We start from the raw sequence: 23,300 nt of genomic DNA on the forward strand, positions 1-23,300 counted from the left end.
CCTAGTTGGCTCGTTCGGACTGGCCATTGGACTGGGGGTAGAACCCGGAGGACAGGCTGGCCGATAATCCAATGAGGGTGCAGAACGCCTTCCAGAACCTTGGACGAGAACTGAGGGCCCTGGTCAGAGACCATGTCGACTGGTTGTCCATGGATCCAGAAGACGTGCTGCACCATGAGCTGGGCCGTATCTTTGGCAGAGGGTAGTTTTGGGAGAGGAATGAAGTGGGCGGCTTTGGAAAACCGATCCACCACCCGTCAAGATGGCGGTGTTGCCATCAGATGTGGGAAGACCCGTGACAAAGTCCAGGGAGATGTGAGACCAGGGACGGTGAGGGACAGGCAGAGGTTGGCGGAGACCAGCCAGAGCTTGTTGAAGAGTCTTGTTTTGTGCACAAACCATGCAAGTGGCAACGAATGTGGAGACATCAGGGACCATGGTAGGCCACCAAATGTGCCGTCGCACAAAAGCCAATCTCCGACAGGAGCCCGGGTGGCAGGTCAGTCTGGAGGAGCGGGCCCACTTCAGGACCGCGGAGCAGACTGCATCAGGCACAAACATCCGTTTATCTGGTCCAGGGCAGAATGCTAGGACAGGACCACCCCCCTACATCAGAACCATTGGCCTCCACCAGGATGAATCAAGATGGAAGCAGTGGTGAAGTGGTGTTTGAGGTCCCGGAATGCCCGGTCAACAACCGGGGACCATGTGAATGGAACCTTGGGAGAGGTGAGTGCTGACAGGTGGGAAGCCAGGGTGCTGTAACCCCGGCGATTAAAGTTTGCGAACCCCAGTAACATTGCAGCTGCACCCTGGATGTAGGCTGGGGACAATCCACCACCGCTCTCACCTTCCCTGGATCCATCTGGACACTCACAGCAGAGATGATATACCCCAGAAAGGGGATGGTGGAGCGATGGAACTCACACTTCTCTGCCTTAGCAAACAGCTGATTGTCCAGGAGGCGTTGAAGAACCTGTCGGACATGGAGCAGGAGAAGACGAGGAAGTTATCACTGTAGACGAAGACTAACCATTTCAACATGTCGCGGAGAACATTTACCAGAGCCTGGAACACAGCAGGGGCATTGGTGAGGCCAATTGGCATGACCAAATACTCGTAGTGGCCACTGGCCATGTGGAAGGCGGTCTTCCACTCATCCCCCTCCCGTATCTGCACCAGGTGGTAGGTGTTCCGTAGATCCGCATTGGAAAATATGGTGGCACCCTGGAGCAGCTCAGAGGAGATGAGTGGTAGCGGGTAGCGGATCTTCACCGTTATGTCATTGAGTCCCCGGTAGGGTCTTGTCCTCCACAAAGAAGAAACCTGCGCTGGCGGGAGAGGACAAAAGACAGATAAATCCTGCAGCTAGGGAGTCCCCAATGTAGTTCTCCATAGCCTTGGTCTCCAGTCCCGACAGCGAGTACATTCATCCCCGGGCGGAGTGGTGCTAGGGAGAAGGTCAATCCCGCAGTCATATGGTTGGTGCAGCGGAAGCCCGGGCCTTGTTGAACACCTCCCAAAGGTCCTGGTACTCTGCAGGAATGGCAGAGAGGTCTGGGGCAGGTTGCGCTAACTTCAGACAATGTACGTGGCAGAACGGACTCCAGCCCATGATTGCACCAGTAGACCAGTTGATGAGGTGATTGTGTCGCTGGAGCCAGGAGAATCCCAAAACCACGGGAATCTGGGGAAACTTCATGAACAGAAATTGAAGAGTCTCGCTGTGATTCCCTGACACCGTAGGTTGATGGGAGTGGTATTATTAGTGATCCGGAATATAGCGCGCCTGTCCTGCGCTCTAACATCCATGGGAATGGAGAGGGGCTAAGTGGGGATGTTCAGCTCAGAAGCCAGTGTGGCGTCCAAAAAGCTCTCATCGGCCCCAGAGTCAATGAGGACCCAGAGAGATTTAGACTGGTTTCCCCACAGCAGAATGGCATGAAAAGGGTTGCGAGGAAGGGAAACTGAAAGGTTTTCCATATGGGCCAGCAGCGTCATCGCTCCTACCGGTGAGCCTGGTCTTTTAAAGGATAAGAGGACACAAAATTACCAAGAGTCCCGCAATACAGACAACTCTTCGTGTTGATCCTGTATTGCCGTTCCGCTGGCGACAGCCCAGCTCTGCCTAGTTGCATAGGCTCGGGAAGCGATGACTCAGCCGTCTTCGGCGACTCTTGAGGGACGTTGGGAAGCCTCGGGTTCTCTCGGCAACGGGACAGTCGGGGACTTCAGGGATGACTCGGAGGCAAGGTGGATTCCCTGTACGTGCGAGTGAAATCGAATATCCTCTCCCTCTGTCGTTTCCGTAATCGCCCATCGATTCGGATGGTCAAAGCGATGAGGGAATCGAGATCCGTAGGTAACTCCCGAGCAGCAAGCTCATCCTTGACCTCCTCTGACACGTCGTGCAGGAACATATCGAACAGCGCTTCCTGGTTCCGAGCACTCACCGCTGCCAACGTGCGGAAATCCATCACATAGTCTGCCACACTGTGGGAGTCCTGTGAAAGCTATATTAGCTTATGGGCAGCTTCTCTCCCGGAGAACGGGGCATCAAAAACCTTCTTCACCTCTCCCACGAACCCCTAAAAGGCTAATGCATATAGCCGGCTGTTGTTCCCATACAGCAGTATTCCAGGTGAGAGCCCTCCTGGACATCAGAGTGATGAGGTAGGCTATCTTGGAGTGATCCGAGGGAAGGATGAGGGCTGAAGCTCGAAGATGAGGGCACACTGAGTTAGAAACGCCCAACAGGTGCTTGGCTCTCCATTGAAGCGTTCCGGGGAGGTAAGCGGGGCTCCCGAGAAGGTGGAGTGACCGATGAGATGGCGTTGCTAACAGCTGAGTTACTGAAGGGCTGTGAGGTTACCACCGTGGTAGGCTGCCTCCCAGACAACTGGCGGAATTGCTCCAGCAAAATGTACAAAGCCCGGTCATGGTGTTCAGCCAACATTTGGACCCCCTCCATAACATTTAACATTTACATTTAAGTCATTTAGCAGACGCTCTTATCCAGAGCGACTTACAAATTGGTGCGTTCACCTTAAGACATCCAGTGGAACAGCCACTTTACAATAGTGCATCTAAATCTTTTAAGGGGGGTGAGAAGGATTACTTTATCCTATCCTAGGTATTCCTGAAAGAGGTGGGGTTTCAGGTGTCTCCGGAAGGTGGTGATTGACTCCGCTGTCCTGGCGTCGTGAGGGAGTTTGTTCCACCATTGGGGGGCCAGAGCAGCGAACAGTTTTGACTGGGCTGCGCGGGAACTGTACTTCCTCAGTGGTAGGGAGGCGAGCAGGCCAGAGGTGGATGAACGCAGTGCCCTTGTTTGGGTGTAGGGCCTGATCAGAGCCTGAGGTACTGAGGTGCCGTTCCCCTCACAGCTCCGTAGGCAAGCACCATGGTCTTGTAGCGGATGCGAGCTTCAACTGGAAGCCAGTGGAGAGAGCGGAGGAGCGGGGTGACGTGAGAGAACTTGGGAAGGTTGAACACCAGACGGGCTGCGGCGTTCTGGATGAGTTGTAGGGGTTTAATGGCACAGGCAGGGAGCCCAGCCAACAGCGAGTTGCAGTAATCCAGACGGGAGATGACAAGTGCCTGGATTAGGACCTGCGCTGCTTCCTGTGTGAGGCAGGGTCGTACTCTGCGGATGTTGTAGAGCATGAACCTACAAGAACGGGCCACCGCCTTGATGTTAGTTGAGAACGACAGGGTGTTGTCCAGGATCACGCCAAGGTTCTTAGCGCTCTGGGAGGAGGACACAATGGAGTTGTCAACCGTGATGGCGAGATCATGGAATGGGCAGTCCTTCCCCGGGAGGAAGAGCAGCTCCGTCTTGCCGAGGTTCAGCTTGAGGTGGTGATCCGTCATCCACACTGATATGTCTGCCAGACATGCAGAGATGCGATTCGCCACCTGGTCATCAGAAGGGGGAAAGGAGAAGATTAATTGTGTGTCGTCTGCATAGCAATGATAGGAGAGACCATGTGAGGTTATGACAGAGCCAAGTGACTTGGTGTATAGCGAGAATAGGAGAGGGCCTAGAACAGAGCCCTGGGGGACGCCAGTGGTGAGAGCGCGTGGTGAGGAGACAGATTCTCGCCACGCCACCTGGTAGGAGCGACCTGTCAGGTAGGACGCAATCCAAGCGTGGGCGCCGGAGATGCCCAACTCGGAGAGGGTGGAGAGGAGGATCTGATGGTTCACAGTATCGAAGGCAGCCGATAGGTCTAGAAGGATGAGAGCAGAGGAGAGAGAGTTAGCTTTAGCAGTGCGGAGGGCCTCCGTGATACAGAGAAGAGCAGTCTCAGTTGAATGACTAGTCTTGAAACCTGACTGATTTGGATCAAGAAGGTCATTCTGAGAGAGATAGCGGGAGAGCTGGCCAAGGACGGCACGTTCAAGAGTTTTGGAGAGAAAAGAAAGAAGGGATACTGGTCTGTAGTTGTTGACATCGGAGGGATCGAGTGTAGGTTTTTTCAGAAGGGGTGCAACTCTCGCTCTCTTGAAGACAGAAGGGACGTAGCCAGCGGTCAGGGATGAGTTGATGAGCGAGGTGAGGTAAGGGAGAAGGTCTCCGGAAATGGTCTGGAGAAGAGAGGAGGGAATAGGGTCAAGCGGGCAGGTTGTTGGGCGGCCGGCCGTCACAAGACGCGAGATTTCATCTGGAGAGAGAGGGGAGAAAGAGGTCAGACCACAGGGTAGGGCAGTGTGAGCAGAACCAGCGGTGTCGTTTGACTTAGCAAACGAGGATCGGATGTCGTCGACCTTCTTTTCAAAATGGTTGACGAAGTCATCTGCAGAGAGGGAGGAGGGGGGAGGAGGATTCAGGAGGGAGGAGAAGGTGGCAAAGAGCTTCCTAGGGTTAGAGGCAGATGCTTGGAATTTAGAGTGGTAGAAAGTGGCTTTAGCAGCAGAGACAGAAGAGGAAAATGTAGAGAGGAGGGAGTGAAAGGATGCCAGGTCCGCAGGGAGGCGAGTTTTCCTCCATTTCCGCTCGGCTGCCCGGAGCCCTGTTCTGTGAGCTCGCAATGAGTCGTCGAGCCACGGAGCAGGAGGGGAGGACCGAGCCGGCCTGGAGGATAGGGGACATAGAGAATCAAGGGATGCAGAAAGGGAGGAGAGGAGGGTTGAGGAGGCAGAATCAGGAGATAGGTTGGAGAAGGTTTGAGCAGAAATAAGTGTCCATAAGGCCACAAAGTAATTCCTCGTGCCTACCGATGGTGGCTACTTGGGAGGAGATGGCGTTGCACCGCTGGCCCGGGTCTACTGGGTCAGTCATGGCCAATTCGTACTATCAGGTTTGAAGGTAAGACCCAGGTGCAGACAGTGTCGAAGTAACAAAAGTGTATTAAATCGAACATGGTCAAGCAGGCTCAGGGATTAACAAAACAAACTGGCAACAGACAAACAGAGAACACAGGTATAAATACACGGGATAGAAGATGGGCAACACCTGGAGGGGGGGGGGGGTGGAGGGTGGAGACAATCACAAAGACAGGTGAGACATATCAGGGTGTGACAACCAGGATGATATGTGCCCAATACTTCACCACCTTTGTCATTCCTCAAATTACATCTGGGCCCCTGTGATGCTGTGTGTCCACCACACGGCTGCACAAAACTTTCTATCACCCTCGTTTTAAAACAACACCTTAATTTAAAACATGCTGGGTGTCTGTCTATGCATTTTAGTAGTCCGTCTGAGGGCACCTGAAGACAGCGTGAGCTTGTGCTGAACAAACAATGCATCAGATAGTCTCTCATTCCAATTCCATCTCAACAGGATTTGTCCTTCTTACTTTGTGCATCTTCTCTGCCCTAACCACTGAATCATACCACCAACTATAGAACATGATAATTTGTGGAAATCCTGTGAGGATTGAACATGCTTTTTCAGTGATATAGAGGAGAAACACTTTCACAAGACAGGTATAGAATAGGGACAATCATCAACAATTTCCATCACCTTTCCAACACCTTTCACCTGTCAGAAAAAGATCATTACCATAAATACTATGCTTAAATTAGTGCTCACATGATAAAGCCCTTGCAATTACAAGTAGGCCTGCCCTAATGTACATTTGCATTCTGACATAGAGTCCTGTGCATGAAACTAGTGTATAATCCACCCACATATGTTTTCCTAAACATTGAAGGTATCACTGAAACGCCATTCCATTCGCTCCATGCTGGTCATTCTTATGAGCCATCCTCCCCTCTGCAGGCTCTTGTGCACTGAAAGTAGCAATAACATAATCAAAGTATTTGTTTAAAGGAGACACTTCTAATCTGTTTTACATTTGTGCTTTTTTAGAAGCTCTGAAATATTTTAAAAGTACAAAAAGCACTGCCCTTATCCCCCTCACTATGTTAGTAATGGCACTTGGCTGTCTCTAGGGAAATCATGGCCAGTAAACCATAATCCCGAGTCTGAAATTGGACAGTAGCTGTTGGTTTATTAAGACCATATAGCTCTTTCTACTATACAACTGGTTTCAAATGGGTTCAAATGAAAAGGATAAGAGGAACTGCTCGTGTCGTTGCATTTCACAATATGGGAAGCATGTCTTCCTGTTGTTAGCAAAATAAACATGATATACCACAGCTACTGCAGCTCATGAGACAATAGTGTTGTGAAGGCTACGTTATGGCTGGGTTCCCGGGGTAGCTTCCTATTTGGAGCCTGCTGATTAGACCAAACAACCCTTCTATTACAAGAGATGGTTGTAAATCATCTGGACATCAAATTAAATTTGTCACATGCGCCGAATACAACAACAATACCTTACAGTGAAATACTTACTTAACCAACAATGCAGTTTTAAGAAAAATAAGTGTTAATAAAGCATTTACTAAAATAAATAAATATTTAAAATAAAGAAGAAAAATGGCATCATGAGGGAGGAATATTATGTGGCTATATTGAAGCAACATTTCAAAACATCAGTCAGGAAGTTAAAGCTTGGTCGCAAATGGGTCTTCCAAATGGACAATAACCCCAAGCATACCTCCAAAGTTGTGGCAAAATGGCTTAAGGACAACAAAGTCAAGGTATTGCAGTGGCCATCACAAAGTCCTGACCTCAATCCTATAGAAAATGTGTGGGCAGAACTGAAAAAGTGTGTGCGAGCAAGGAGGCCTACAAACCTGACTCAGTTACACCAGGTCTGTCAGGAGGAATGGGCCAAAATTCATCCAACTTATTGTGGGAAGCTTGTGGAAGGCTACCCGAAACGTTTGACCCAAGTTAAACAATTTAAAGGCAATGCTACCAAATACTAATTGAGTGTATGTAAACGTCTTACCTACTGGGAATGTGATAAGAGAAATAAAAGCTGAAATAAATCATTCTCTCTACTATTATTCTGACATTTCACATTCTTAAAATGAAGTGGTGATCCTAACTGACCTAAGACAGGGAATTGTTACTAGGATTAAATGTCAGGAATTGTGAAAAACTGAGTTTAAATGTATTTGACCAAGGTGTATGTAAACATCCGACTTCAACTGTACATGTACTGTAGGTTAAAGTGACTATGCATGGATAATGAACAGGGAGTAGGAAAAAAAATAGGTGTGGGGGGGCAATGCAAATAGTCCGACTAGCCATTTGATTAGCTGTTCAGCAGTCATATGGCTTGTGTGTAGAAGCTGTTATGAAGCCTTTTGGACAAAGACTTGGTACTCCGGTACTGTTGCCATGTGGTAGCAGGGAGAACAGTTTATGACTAGGGTGGCTGGAGTCTTTAGTAATTTTTATGGCCTTCCTCTGACACCGCCTGGTATAGAGATCCTGGATGGCAGGGATCTTGGCCAGTGATGTACTGGGCCATACGCGCTATCCTCTGTAGTGCCTTGCAGTTGGAGGCCGAGCAGTTGCCATACCTGGCGCTAATGCAAACAGGATGCTCTCGATGGTGCAGCTGTATAACTTTTTGAGGATCTGAGGACCCATGCCAAATCTTTTCAGACTCCTGAGGGGGAATAGGCGTTGTCGTGCTCTCTTCACAACTGCCTTGGTGTGTTTGGGCCATGATAGTTTGTTGGTGATGTGGTCAGCAAGAAACTTGAAGCTCTCAATCCGTAGCCTAATAGGTAATTTCACTATGTTAACCTATTTTAATATAGTTTCTAACTCTGTCTTCAACAGCCCTCTGTTGTAGGTTACACTGTGGTGTACAATCACTTTGCAGTAACTAAAGTAAACTAAAATGAATAAGTTGGATCAGGCTTTGCAACCACTTGTTGAGTGGAGCTTGGCAGTAAAAAAAGTAATAATATGTGTTTTCTACACACATTTTTATATCTAGGCTACTGACACAATTGATAGCCTACATTTTAAGACAAAAGTCAGAAATCAGTGAGTCTATATGACCCACATATTGGCTACATAAATAATATCATCAAGTATCATCCACATAGTGGCCTTCCAAAGATTACATTTCGAATCTATTATATATAGATTTTTATAAACTGGGTGGTTAGAGCCCTGAATGCTGATTGGCTGACAGCCGTGGTATATCAGACTGTATACCACAGGTATGACAAAACATGTATTTTTACTGCTCTAATTAGGATGATAACCAGTTGATAATACCAATAACGCACCTCAGGGGTTTGTGGTATATTGCCAGTATACCACGGATGCGTTGTGCCTAAGAACAGCCCTTAGCTGTGATATATTGGCCATATACCACACCCCATCCTGCGTTATTGCTTAAACATATCATAGTGTATATTAAATAAGGATAACAAACAGCACAGTTTGCAGTGGTAGTCTATTTTAATACTAGATTAACCAAATTATATTACAGATTTAGGCATAGCCTATTTTATGATTTACCTGCAACAGACGGGTGTTCCTTAATTCCTTCGCAATAAAGCATTCACTTTATTCATGTAGTCTTGGGTTGGAAAAGTTGGGAAATTTCACTATACATTCTCAGCAGAAACCCTTGTCCATGATAACTTTATTTTGACTTTGAAACATCTTGACCTAGGCCCATTTCGAGATGTAGGCATAGTCCGTGAAGTCATTTGTAGTTATGTCCTGTATTCCACGAAGATAAAGCGCACCCTCTGAACTTTTAAATGTAGCCCTACACCGCTGAGGTACATATGATGGCCCACACCTTCCAAGAAGGGCATGGCACACGACGCGTAGCCTACATCCACTCTCTGGTGTGGTGTGGGATATGACGTTTTTGGCTATAATTGTCCTGCAAATCCTGATGCCTAGCGGATTTAAAACAGCAGTGTAGGTTTACTTTGAAGATGAACTTGATCTTCTGAAATACTTCTATACTCCACGTGACTGCCACTTTCTAAATCAAGTGGCAACCCCTCTTTTCGGGCACACTACTGTGCAAATGAAATGCTCCTCCAAGTACCATATGTAGTGCTACTACCTGCAATTGAATACCTATGTTTTTCTTCCAGAAGACCAGCTGATGGTAATACACGTCTAACCTATTAGACAACATGGCCAACAACAACAAAAGAGATGCACATATTTTGCTCCCAATGCTCGGATCCTAAATCAATTTCATCTGAATGATAGTCAGTCTGTTATCCTTACCTCCATTCTTGTAGTCCCATGATGGGGACATCACCTGAAAGAAGGAAAATAGTGCATCTAATTTTCCATACTTGGCTTAAGATGTAATGTTTTGCAGCATCAAATGCAGTAACTTCTTATTTATTTTCAAACGTATAATGATATGACATTTGAAATGTGGTGTAAACCCTTATGAAAAAAGATTGCAGTTGGAGTGTAGTACAACTGCAGTATGCTGCAGATACTGCATCCAAAATAACCCTTTTTTTTATTGCAGTAATTTTGCATTACACTGCAGTTATTCTGCCATTACTGTGTCCATAATATCACAGTCGACTGCAGTTACTGCACTTTTACTGCAGTTTCAAAACGGCAATCTTTTTTTGTAAGTGAATAAATTGTTATAAAACATTATTTAGGTTACAACTTTGTTATGTTAGTCATAGGGCCAATATTCTTGAAGTAAAATTAGAGAAATTAAGTAAGACTTGAGAAATGTACTAGACTGTGACATCTATACTCAACAAAAGGAACCACTTGTCACGCCCTGATCTGTTTCACCTGTTCCTGTGTTTGTTCCACCCCCTCCAGTGTATTTATCCCTGTGTTTCCTGTCTCTCTGTGCCACTTCGTCTTGTATGTTTAGTTAAGTCAACCAGTGTGTTTTTCCCATACTCCTTTTTGCTATTCTCCTTTTTCTAGTCATCCTGGTTTTGACCCTTGCCTGTTTCTGGACTCTTTACCCGCCTGCATGACCATTCTGCCTGCCTTGACCACAAGCCTCTCTGCCACTCTGTACCTCCTGAACTCTGATCTGGTTTTGACCTTTTTGCCTATCCATGACCATTCTCTTGCCTACCCCTTTTTATTATTTAACATTGTAAGACTCCAACCATCTGCCTCCTGTGTCTGCATCTGGGTCTCGCCTTGCATTTTAATGAGGGAAATAAGTATTTGACCCCCTCTCAATCAGAAAGATTTCTGGCTCCCAGGTTTAATTTATACAGGTAACGAGCTGAGATTAGGAGCACACTCAAAGGGAGTGCTCCTAATCTCAGTTTGTTACCTGTATAAAAGACACCTGTCCACAGAAGCAATCAATCAGATTCCAAACTCTCCACCATGGCCAAGACCAAAGATCTCTCCAAGGATGTCAGGGACAAGATTGTAGACCTACACAAGGCTGGAATGGGCTAAAAGACCATCTCCAAGTAGCTTGGTGAGAAGGTGACAACAGTTGATGCAATTATTCGCAAATGGAAGAAACACAAAAGAACTGTCAATCTCCCTCTGCCTGGGGCTCCATGCAAGATCTCACCTCGTGGAATTGAAATTATCATGAGAACGGTGAAGAATCAGCCCCGAACTACACGGGAGGATCTTGTCAGTGATCTCAAGGCAGCTGGGACCATAGTCAACAAGAAAATAATTGGTAACACACTACGCCGTGAAGGACTGAAATCCTGCAGCGCCCGCAAGGTCCCCCTGCTCAAGAAAGCACATATACATGCCCGTCTGAAGTTTGCCAATGAACATCTAAATGATTCAGAGGACAACTGGGCGAAAGTGTTGTGGTCAGATGAGACCAAAATGGAGCTCTTTGGCATCAACTCAACTCGCTGTGTTTGGAGGAGGAGGAATGCTGCCTATGACCCCAAGAACACCATCCCCACCGTCAAACATGGAGGTGGAAATATTATGCTTTGGGGGTGTTTTTCTGCTAAGGGGACAGGACAACTTCACCGCATCAAAGGGATGATGGACAGGGCCATGTACCGTCAAATCTTGGGTGAGAACCTCTTTCACTCCTTCAGGGCATTGAAATTGGGTCGTGGATGGGTATTCCAGCATGACAATGACCCAAAACACACGGCCAAGGCAACAAAGGAGTGGCTCAAGAAGAAGCACATTAAAACCTGTTGGGTCTAGAGGGGCACAAGGAGTTCCCTAAAGGGAACACGCCCTCCCATTCAGCTGATACAAATATTCTTTAGAAATATTTAACTTTCACACATTAACAAGTCCAATACAGCAAATTAAAGATAAACATCTTGTTAATCTACCCATCATGTCCGATTTTTAAAATGTTTTACAGCGAAAACAACATTTATGTTAGATGACCACCAAATTCAAAAACACACAGAGCGATATTTCAGTCACAAAAGCATAAATAGATCAAATTAATCACTAACCTTTGATTATCTCCATCAGATGACACTCATAGGACATCATGTTATACATATTGTGTGTTTTGTTCGATAATGTGCATATATATATATATATATATATATATATATATATATATATATATATATATATATAAATCTCAGTTTCCATTGGCGCGTTACGTGCAGTAATGTTTTGATTCCAAAACATCCGGTGATTTTGCAGAAATACTCACAATAAACATTGATAAAAGATGCAAGTGTTATTCACAGAATTAAAGATAAATGTATCCTCTATGCAACCGCTGTGTCAGATTTCATTTTCTTTTTTGGAAAAATAATTATCTGAGAACGGCGCTCAGAACCCAAAGAAATAGCCGCCATTTTGGCGTCAACAGAAGCTACAAAAACACTATAAATATTCACGTACCTTTGAATATCTTCGTCAGAAGGCAGTTCCAGGACTCCCAGTTTGACAATAAATGACTGATTTGTTCCATAAAGTTCCAAAAAGCCCATAATTTAGCCACTTGTTGTTAGCTTGTTCAGCCCAGCATTCAATCCTCAAAAAGCACGAGCAATTCCTCCAGACAAAAACTCAAAAAGTTCCGTTACAGGTCGTAGAAACAAGTCAAATGATGTATGCAATCCATATTTAGGATGTTTTAAACATTAATCAGCAATAAGGTTCCAACCGGAGAATTTCATTGTCTGAAGAAAAGCATAGGAACTCAAGAACACTCACTCGTGACCGCGCGTAATGAGACCGAGGCTTTCTGCCAGACCACCCACTAAAAGAGCTATTATGAGCCCCACCTTTATAGTAGAATCATACAACCAGAATCTAAAGACGGTGACATCTTGTGGAAGCCCTAGGAAGTGCATTCTCATCCATATCTAAGGTGGACATCCAATGGCACTGTTTTCTAAATTGAGTTCTCACTTCCTGTTTGGATTTCTTCTCAGGTTTTTGTCTGCCATATGAGTTCTGTTATGCTCACAGACATAATTCAAACAGTTTAGAAACTTCAGAGTGTTTTCTATCCACCAGTAATAATACTATGCATATATTCCCATCTGGGTAAGAGTAGGAGGCCATTTACTCTGGGCACGCCTTTCATCCAAAAGTGAAAATACTGCCCCCTAGCCTCAACAGGTTGGTCCTGGAGTGGCCTAGCCAGTCCCCAGACCTTAATCCCATAGAAAATCTGTGGAGGGAGCTGAAGGTTCGATTGGCCAAACGTCGGCCTCAAAACCTTAATGACTTGGAGAAGATCTGTAAAGAGGAGTGGGACAAAATCCCTCCTGAGATGTGTGCAAACCTAGTGGCCAACTACAAGAAACGTCTGACCTCTGTGATTGCCAACAAGGGTTTTGCTACCAAGTCATGTTTTGCAGAGGGGTCAAATACTTATTTCCCTCATTAAAATGCAAATCAATTTATAACATTTTTGACATGTTTTTTTAATTTTTTTATTTGTTGTTATTCTGTCTCTCACTGTTCAAATAAACCTACCATTACAATTATAGACTGATCATTTCTGTGTCAGTGGGCAAACGTACAAAATCAGCAGGGGATCAAATACCTTTTTCCCTCACTGTAGTTCCTTTGATTTTTGATGATGTCAGAACTTTCTAAAATAAGCACGATTGGCTCCATGTGAAGTCTTGTGAAAGTTACTTTTGAATCCCGTTGCTGCGGTAACTCTGGGGTAATACATCCTTGAGCACATGCTCACTGAAAACAAGCCAGCATTTACTCCATTCCCATACCCACTCCCAACTGACTGGAAAGTCTGTTACTTTGGGTGTCACTTTACATGATGAACCGACTACTACTATGAAACCGTAAGCAAGTTATGAGAACTCTCATACTTTAATGTTTCTTTCTGAAAAAGAGTATACAACTGCAAAAATATACATGTGTAGTTTATAAAAAATAAGTGATGTTTCAAATAAGTGATGTTTCAATTACTTCTTAAAGAGCAGAGGAATCCATAAAATACAAAACACAGTTGGAGTATCAGAAATACTTAAATGTACATTTAAAAACAGATGCTCTCTATCACATTAATTCTTGTCCTTACCGGTACATGTATTTCAAACAATATTCCAAAACATTGTTTACATTTACATTTAAAAAAATCTTACTTTTGCCCTTCCAAACAATGAGCACAAACAGCTGAACAAGGCCATGTTCAGGTGTCCTATGAAAGGCCACAGGTCCTGGATGCGGGGTTAAAGGGGGGCCAAATGTGCTGCGTCCTGCATGGCTGTTCAGTGTCCACCACAGCCAGTTCTAGAGTTGTAGCTGGGAGGCAGAATATCAAGAGGCAGGCTGAGGGAAGTGAGCAGGGCTTGGGACAGTAAATCACAGCAGTAGCACAAGCCTGTTCCAAATGATGGTTGGTGCATACCAATGGACTGAATCACTGGACATTGGCTCTGGAAAAAAGGGCCCCTCAAAAAACAGCATACAGTATAATGTCTCTCTCTATCTCGCTCTCTCTCTCTCTCTGTAGGTCAAGAAGGGAAGCACAGTGTATCAGAAATACTGAAGGGATTACATGACAGTTCTAAGCAATTTAAGACCATAATCCTCCCAGCCCCCAGTAATGGAAAAGGCTAAACTTACTAAATTCAATGATGGTGAACACATAAGCATCTCTTGACTGACGTAAAATGCACAATGGTCCCAATGTGCACTGACCAAGGAATGTCCTCTGGAAACATGCTATACCCACACACTGTGGGATGATTGACAACTGAACAATGGACAATATTGTTATATATCTATTCCTCATGTCATACTGTGTTTTCTACTTTCCAGGATAGCGCACAACATATTTTAATTAATATTGTCATGAAGGCCTGTCATGAGGAGACAAGCATGCCGATCAACATGTTTCCCAGGCTTATAAGTAACAAGATCTGAATATTTAGTATTTTTAGATTTCCAATATGTTCAGTCAACAAAGCTCAAAGACTGCATAATATGGTGTTTCCATCCACAACAATAACATAAACTTGGTTCCAATTTAATAGAGTCCGCATGGAACCCTTGAACTGCTGATGTACAGGCTTTATAAAATACATTTGATTGAATTTGAATTGGCTGGTAATGTCCTTCAATCAGATGGTTTTCACTCTTGACAACATGCAGAATGCATAACACAAGTTTATTGTTTGTGGCATTATCATGAATGCAAAGAGAAGCCATCACCTTACAGACTGACAAGCATAATGCAGAAGAAGTAATGAACTGTCAACAATGACAGTAATGGATTTGTTCTATATTGTGGGGATATATTCATCGTCAATATATTCATGGTCATTCATCAGAAAACACTTGACCTGGTAGGGATTACATGCCAGTCATACTTAGAATTTCTCAAGTGCTCTTGGAATTCATCACAGTGCCTTTTGGAAATGTTCTATACTAACGTGCATTCATTACATGTCTTTGTTTTCATTACACAAATGATACAATGTGCATGTGTGTTGTCTGCTATAAGAGAAATCCATTGATAATTGAACATACCTCTCTCTACTCCTAAATGTACATGTCCACTCAACAAAAGACAGTGCTGCTTGAGTGACATTTCTAGAACACTGTTGAGGTTGTTATAACAGATTCATAGCGGGTGATTTGATAGACAGATACAATAGAAAAAGCGTCTGCTAGGCAGGCAGCTAAGCCTGACCTCTCGACTCAGGGGAAGTGGCAATCTTACCTGCTTTTTTCTCCTCTACAAGAATATCAAACCAATATAGTTCATTTTACAAAGATCCCTCTAAAGCTTTAGTGGACTTATATAATGTTGGTGAGATGGTGATGGGAAATAACTTCAATTAAAATGCTTTAGTGGGATCTATGCTGTCTTTGTTCTGTTGGTGATGGTCTTCAGTCCAATCAAGGACTTTAGATGAGTGTCAGATAATAGAGGGTGGCTCGTGTATTTGTGGGAAGTTCAGTAACAGTGGAGAGAAAAACCCATCTAACTGAAACATGTTTTGTAGACTACACTGTATGCAATATGTCATTGAGATAACTTTAGAAAATACTTCTTGAGGGATATCTCACACTTCATTACCAAAATACAAGTGGATGAAAATGTACAATACTCTGATTAGTCAGTGTAACTCAGCACCGTGTAGCCTAAGTAGCTTCCGGAAAACTACTATTTTGACAGAAAAGGGAACATGCATTTTCTTCCCTTGACTTATTTTAGGTGTAGTTAAAGTCTTATATAAGTACAAACTTCATGATGCAGGCAGAAACATTTGCATTGCTAAAGATTGTTATTACAGACAAGCTACAGGTAACTGCCAAATAAAGGAAACACCAACATAAAGTTTCTTCACTGCACCATGGCATAGATTCTACAAGTGTCTGGAACTCAATTGGAGGGATGCGATACCATTCTTACACGAGAATTTCCATAATTTGGTGTTTTGTTGATGGTGGTGGAAAATGCTATTTACTGTAAGAAGTTTCAGAGGTTATTTAACTACCTGTATTATATGCAAAAATGCTTTATAGTTAAACCGCTGATGTTGTATTCCTCAGTTCTTATTGCATACATTGGAGTTATATTATTAGTGAGATGAAAAACGCATACCAAGGCAAGGACTTTTATTCTTCCAAATCCCTATATTTGAACCATTCAAAATCAGAAACACTACATGTCGACTGCATGTCTTTGGTATGACCTTTACAAAACCATGTGATCAAAGGTCATGAACTTTCTACTGCAGTCGACTGGAAATTTGCTCCTTACCAACAGCAACTTGAAGTCGGAACCAAAGCATTGTGGGAGGCAACCTTCTCTGATTTTTGAAAGCAAAGGGCACTACAGGCTCTACATCCTTACAATCTAATCACATAGGCCTTCATGTGATCCACATTAATAAATGAGATGTCCTACTTGCAACAATATAGCTATCTCAATGTTACTGTAAAGTAATGTGCTACATCATAGCCTACAATTTGTCTTGTCTGTAATAATGTCACCAAACATTCAAATGTATTGATTGTCTAGTATGTGTGAATAAAATGGAATAGATATTGTAGGATATATGGGTTGTAGGGGATTTCTACACAGGCAATTTTAGAGGCTTAATCTGTGTCCAGGAATGAGTCCCTTAATGAGAAACTACCCCAGACACCAGTCGTGGGGTCAATAAGTGCATTTGACTGCTTTTCATATTGTTTACCCAGTAACTTATGTGAAGTGATGTACATGTATAGTCTAATCCTTTTTGCACTCAATTCCTGGTTATAGTTTGAGAAAACCATCAGATACAAAACAAGTATTGTGAATGTTAGAGCTTGGACTGGTGTCTAATTTCTTTATCAGGATATTCATTCCTTAGACTATGCTGATCATGTTCAGCTTTGTGTAGATGTGGAATTTCAATACCATCCACCTCGTCGGCAATAACAAAGGCAAATGCCATGGTCTGCCACTGACGCGTTTCCTAGAAAGAGCAGAAGTCATCCGACAGAAGATTCATATGTGCCTCTTCCGGCTTTACTTGTAAACTACTTCCGGCTTACCACTAAAGCCCAATATCTTCAAGCCAGGAATCCCTCTGCGTGATGCCTCTTGTCAGTTTTAAGGGGGAAATTCACCCCTTTTCAACATAAACTTACTTTTGCTTACTAACCTTTGCCTGCTCATAGATGTTTAAAAATCACGATGCACACCAGATGTGATCAGTGGCCGTGTTAGAGAGCATAGAAACCGTGATGCATCATGGGTAAATGGTGACTGACTGATCTACAAGTAATATTGAGTAGTTATGAGTCTAAACTCGGCTTTAAATGAGCCTGTTCCTCTGCCCAGGCTTTCCTGACACATGCCCGATCTTAGCACACCTGGATAGGTATTTTATGTAACAGCTAACCACAAGGACCAATGGTCAATTGTAAGTGGTAAATGGCAGAGCAATTACCCCCATGTACAATACATTTGATGACTGTACTTAAAGTGTACCTTGTGATTCATGCTACACGGAGAACAACAGAAAAAATGATTTTGCACCATATTACAGAACCAAATACAAATTATTCAGATTTTGGAGAATTAGTTTATTTTCACATTTCTGTTTAAATAGAATTATATTAAATTACTGAGAGAGAACAGGGCATTTATAAATATATAATAACATAACCTTCCCCAGTAAATGTTAACTACAGCCACCTACTATACATCATTTTAAATGTTGCTCATATGAAAATTGAACAACACTGCCACTTACTATCCTTGGATAATCAAAACTTCATTTTTAAATGAGAATACTACTTGTAAATAATATTTAAAAAACAGAAACCTAAGAAATGTTGAAAATGGGGCATAAGGCAGTGTACAGTATACATACACACTGGCATCACATATTAGTCAGTGATATAGGTAAATGGACCATGTCACATAGAATATAGATCTCATGGTCCCCTTTACTACTGCTAGCGTACTAGAAGTAATCTCTTCATGTGAGACAGAGAGCCTGTTAATCAAGCAGATAGTCCCTGTAAGGATATCAGAAAAGCCTCACTGACTCTTTTGTATGCATTGTACTCCACTGTATGTCTTAGCTGAGCTTAGCAATAATGGAAACAAAAAGAGAGAGAGGCAAAGAACTGTGCACTTTGGTCAAATCTCACTATTTTCCTTGTGGCACCAAAGGAAAATGCACAACGTTTTACACCAAGAGTATCCCCAACACATCATGGTCCTCATCTTCCACAAATTACATGGTGTTGATTTGTATCCTTCTATTCTAAACGGATTGTGTTAAGTCCAGTTTAGAGACAAGTCCACTGTTACGCAGACGGTGAGAACGTGAGAATCATCCATCCAATAACGAAGTAAAAGAGGAAGACGGGATATACCACCAAAGCTTTGCGATTAGAAGGCTGGCTATCTGCTAAGAAAGCTGTAGAGGCTGGGGGAAAATAATATACATACATTCAGTTACATGTTATCAGTGACTTAAGCAATAAGGAGGTGTGTTTTATGGCCTATATACAGCCCCTAAGGGTTGCTTGGACACAGCCCTTAGCCGTGGCATATTGGTCATATATCACAAAGCCTCAAGGAGCCTTATTGCTATTATAAACTGGTTAACAACGTAGAGCAGTAAAAATACATGTTGTCAAACTCGTCGTATACGGTCTGATATACCACGGCTTTCAGCCAATCAGCATTCAGGGCTCGAACAACCCAGGTTATAATAAAGATTAGACTGTATAATCTATTAAAATGTAGTACTAATGTTATGAGGAACACTTGAACAAGTTTAATCTTTATGCAACAGCTCCACCTACTGTAAGTCAGTATGACTGCAAACAGTCAATGAGTTTGTAGAGGTGTTGGCACCAATAAACATAGTCAACCAAATAAGACGTGTAATATAGTTGTCTCCTTATGAAAAGGACTTTCCTTACCAAACGTGGACCAACTGAATGATGCTGTGACCACAATCAGTCGAACGATGAAGCTGACCATCCCAGACCCACCCAGCAGCACCAGCCTACAGACAACCATTGCCACAGTCAGAGGCATGATGCAGTAGCCTAGCACACACAGGCTCTGGAAAAACGATCTAGAGGAAAGAAAAACAGGAATTTTAAATGCACATATTTCTAAGTTTTCAATTAATAAATACAATTCACCTCTTAAGGAACTAATCATATTACAGTACTTGCATGTTCAAAAGCATTATATATTTTTATTTGATTAATTTGACTATAATGATTGGAAGCTGGCTAGAAAGATACGTACATGGTGCCTCCCAGCAGCTTTGAGTTCAGTGTGATGATGACAGATCCAAACCAGATGATCACAAACACCTCTGCAAACTGGGGCCCTCCATCTTCCTTACTGTCAACTGAACCCCCCTGCAGCATCCTGAAAACAGGAAGGAAACAATATAAATCCATAGCGCATCCTTCTCCAGTCGTCTTTCATTCATAAATGGCAATCATCACTTGAAACAATAACTAATCATTTTACCTACCCCCATTTTAGTAAAAAGCTAAAGGGATGGGGCTGGAGAAAAGCAACCACTCTCAAACTCATATACAGGGCTATGGATACAAAGACCATCTATTACATCAAAATGATCTTTTTAACCATATTTTGAGGCTATATAGTGTTTGCTTACATTTACTTTGTTTACAAACATTGGAGTAAAACAAGTTTACATTTTGGGTTCTGATGGGGTATGACAGTGGAACCAAGCTCATGAGGCATTTCCAAGTTATATTCTTCAAGAATCAATGGGTACATATGATTCATTTTTAAGTCCAAAAATGGATGTAGAAACTGCAGATTGCCCCTTTAAAAGAGTGTCAGTCATATTCTGCTACTACACTGAAACATGAATACTCACAGAGCCAGTGTCACACAGAGCAATAATGGGCCCCACAAGTCCCCTGGAAAAGAGGAGGAAGTTAACACAATCTTCCTAGAACATCAAACACAATTACCATTGTCACATTTGTCTAGGTAGTACAGGAGGAAGTTAAAATAATATTACTAGAACACCTGGGTTTTCACTAGTTACCACTGCCACAAAGTCAAAATTGTCTATATTGTAAACATTTATTGAAAACAAAAATGTGCTTTTTGGTCTTAATTTAAAGTTAGGCATAAGGTTAGCAATGGGGTTAAGGTTAGGTTTAAAATCAGATTTTATAAAGATAAATTATTGAAATAGGCTTGGTTTAGCCATAATTATGACTTTGTGGCTATGTTAAGTAGTGATGACCAAACACCTGGCACATTTAGTTTGTCACATTTTCCTAGGTACTATTACAAATGTCAGTTTAAATCATGTTTGTTATATACATACTGTTATTCTTGTACGTGTTGGATAGACATCACAAGTAAAATACAGCTAGGTCACATGATGTAATACCAATTTATTGTGTTGGAATAGTATAAAAGATGAATTAATCTTTCAAAGTATATAGTCCTCACAGTCTCTCAGTAGCGTTGAACTCTTCTTAGGATACATCACATGAACAAACTTTTTCCCCACTGCTTTCAGATCTCGTAACTGTAAATGAGACATGAGAGGGATTTTAGAAGAGGTTTTAAAAGGTCCAATGCAGCTGTTTCTATCCCAATATCAAATTATTTCTGGGTGACAATTAAGTACATTACTAACTCGGTTTCTATTCAATTGGCAACAGATTGTCATGTAAATATTCAAAAATCTGTATGAAGAAAATATGTGCATTTTCCCACCAAACTGACTCGTTGCGGATAGAAGTCTGTGCGTGATGACATAGTGCACACAAAATGTACTCTTAAGTTATCATGTACCGAAGAAAAATCTAAAGTGACAAAACTCTACTGATAGTTGTTACGAAAACTGTTGTGTTAAATAGCAAATGTGTCTACTTTGGTCTTGGCATGTGCACTCTTGCCAACAGCTCACAGATACAGTGCGGGTAGGCTAGTCTACATGATGAGATCATTATGGATAAGGAATATTTTTATTTGTCAAACGGTAGTCAAGCATCAATCATCATGTCACCAGAATAAGATCCTCGATATTTATTGGAAAGGAGTATCAAGATCACCGTGCACTGTCACCACCCTGTGAAATTTATCATAACTTATTTAATCTGTAGCCTAATAAACTGCATGGTTTCCGAGTCATAGTGGGAGGACCACACAAGTTTACCTCGATACAATGGTTATTATATTAATATTTGCGCATAAAGGCATTTCCACCACCTCCACTTCTCACATCATTAATTTTACAGACACCGAATCTACCTGTTTCCATCACATCTGTAGTGATTTTTTAAAATGATATGGTATGACTTTACTCGCATTAAAAACTGTGGATGGAAACATGATCATAGTGATGGATTTCAATTGGAATGGTCAAAATAAAACAATAGCTTCTTGGCAAAGACCAATTTCTCAAGCAAGAATTTTGCTAGGACTGTCTGGGAGGGGTCTGAATGGGGAGGGGAAAACTGAAAACTAGTAGTTATTGACAGAAGTTTACAATTGTCTTTCTTATTGGTCTGTTAACAACAGTAATTTACCACCTAGTGGTATCACCAGGCAGACAAACGCCATCCCACCTAAACAGGCAAAAATTTCAGGCAGTCTTTTTAAACAGCTTTTACACTAAAAAGGGCATCATTATAATTGTCCCAATATTATTCCAATGCTTATAGTGTGGAAATATATATAAAACATATGAAAATCTAATTTGACTGCACTGGGCCTTTAACATATAATGTAAGTCAAATTAAAAAGGGGTCATGTAAGATGGAAGTGTACACAGTATGGTATGAAGAGGGAAATCTTACTATGGTGTCTTTGACAGGTTCATCCAGTGTGGAGTATTCGTCATCATGACTGGGGGTTCCAACCGGCACATTGATCTCCCCCTCAACAGGGATGTCTCCTGATATGGATACATCTGACAGACCTGCAAACTGGAGATAATACAAGGAAAGGGGGTTGTACAACTGAATGCATTCAAATGAAATGTGTCTTCCGAATTTAAGGTGCGGGGGCTGCCTTAAAAGACATCCACGTCTTCGGCGCCCGGGGCCTTGCTCAGGGGCAGAACGACAGATTTGTAGCTTGTCAGCTCGATCCAGAAACCTTTAGGTTACTGGCCGAACACTCTAACCACTAGGCTACCTGACACCATAAACACAGATAACGTTACACATAAATACTTGTTTCTCAATAATGACAACAACCGATTTTTGGAATTTAGCCAATGCACTTTCGTCATGCTAATTCACTGCAGTCTTATTACATGTTGTTAGCTAGCGCAAATATATTTACTGTACTTTAGCTAACGTTAGTTGTACAGTTAGCTAACTAGCTAACATTAGACAGCTAACGTTACAGTTGCTATAGTTCTCCCTCAGGTTTTGGAAGACATTTAGTACTTTTGCATGGACAGTGACTTTCATTGGAGTGCTTGTCTCTCTCGCTCTCTCTGTGTTGACGCGTTTACCTAACGTTAGCTAACAGTTAGCCATTGTAGTTAAGCTAACTTGAACACCCATGTTGACATACCCTTACTAGCTATCTCTATTTAATATTGGCATCAGAAACGCTTAATAAAACGTCCGTGTATAATATGAAAAACAAGATATTAAATAATTCATACACTGTTGTACAAGAATACCGGTATTTACATGATATACTTTATTCTTACCATAGGTTTACTTAACTCATCCACTTCCGCCATTTTCTCTGTCCAGACGGATCTGAGACGTCATGCTTTGACCATGATGTCACGTGGCTTGATAACATGCTCGAGATAAAAAAAAAAACGTACAGAAACTACACATAGTAGACACACTTTTATGTTTGCATGGCCTCCAGAATGTCTAAGATTAGCACATTTTCAAAATGAATATATTCCAATTAGAATGTAATACTAGTATAAACAGTGATTGATGCAAATAATGGGATGTTTGATGACAATATGGAGGGATTTGCGTTGCAATTTTCAATGGGTGCTGCGCTAAGTGGGGTTAGGGGATCAAAGTATATTGTCTTGACTTGTCAAATTGA

At 42.5% G+C, this 23,300-nt stretch overlaps 1 protein-coding gene across 1 annotated transcript; it reads right to left on the bottom strand.

Annotated features, from left to right (window-relative positions):
• Nucleotides 1-17,797: 17,797 nt before the first annotated feature.
• LOC115135742 (protein YIPF6) lies at nucleotides 17,798-23,026 on the bottom strand. The gene is made up of 7 exons (XM_029670793.2): nucleotides 22,939-23,026; nucleotides 22,070-22,198; nucleotides 20,715-20,793; nucleotides 20,125-20,167; nucleotides 19,515-19,640; nucleotides 19,178-19,335; nucleotides 17,798-18,675 (listed from the first exon to the last, which is right to left on the bottom strand). The coding sequence occupies exons 1-7, from the start codon at nucleotides 22,969-22,971 to the stop codon at nucleotides 18,554-18,556; spliced, it is 690 nt and encodes a 229-aa protein (XP_029526653.1). The 5' UTR covers nucleotides 22,972-23,026; the 3' UTR covers nucleotides 17,798-18,553.
• Between the last annotated feature and the right edge of the window lie 274 nt (nucleotides 23,027-23,300).

The sequence above is a fragment of the Oncorhynchus nerka genome, linkage group LG10 (assembly GCF_034236695.1).
Source record: "Oncorhynchus nerka isolate Pitt River linkage group LG10, Oner_Uvic_2.0, whole genome shotgun sequence".
Taxonomy (NCBI): Eukaryota; Metazoa; Chordata; class Actinopteri; order Salmoniformes; family Salmonidae; genus Oncorhynchus; species Oncorhynchus nerka.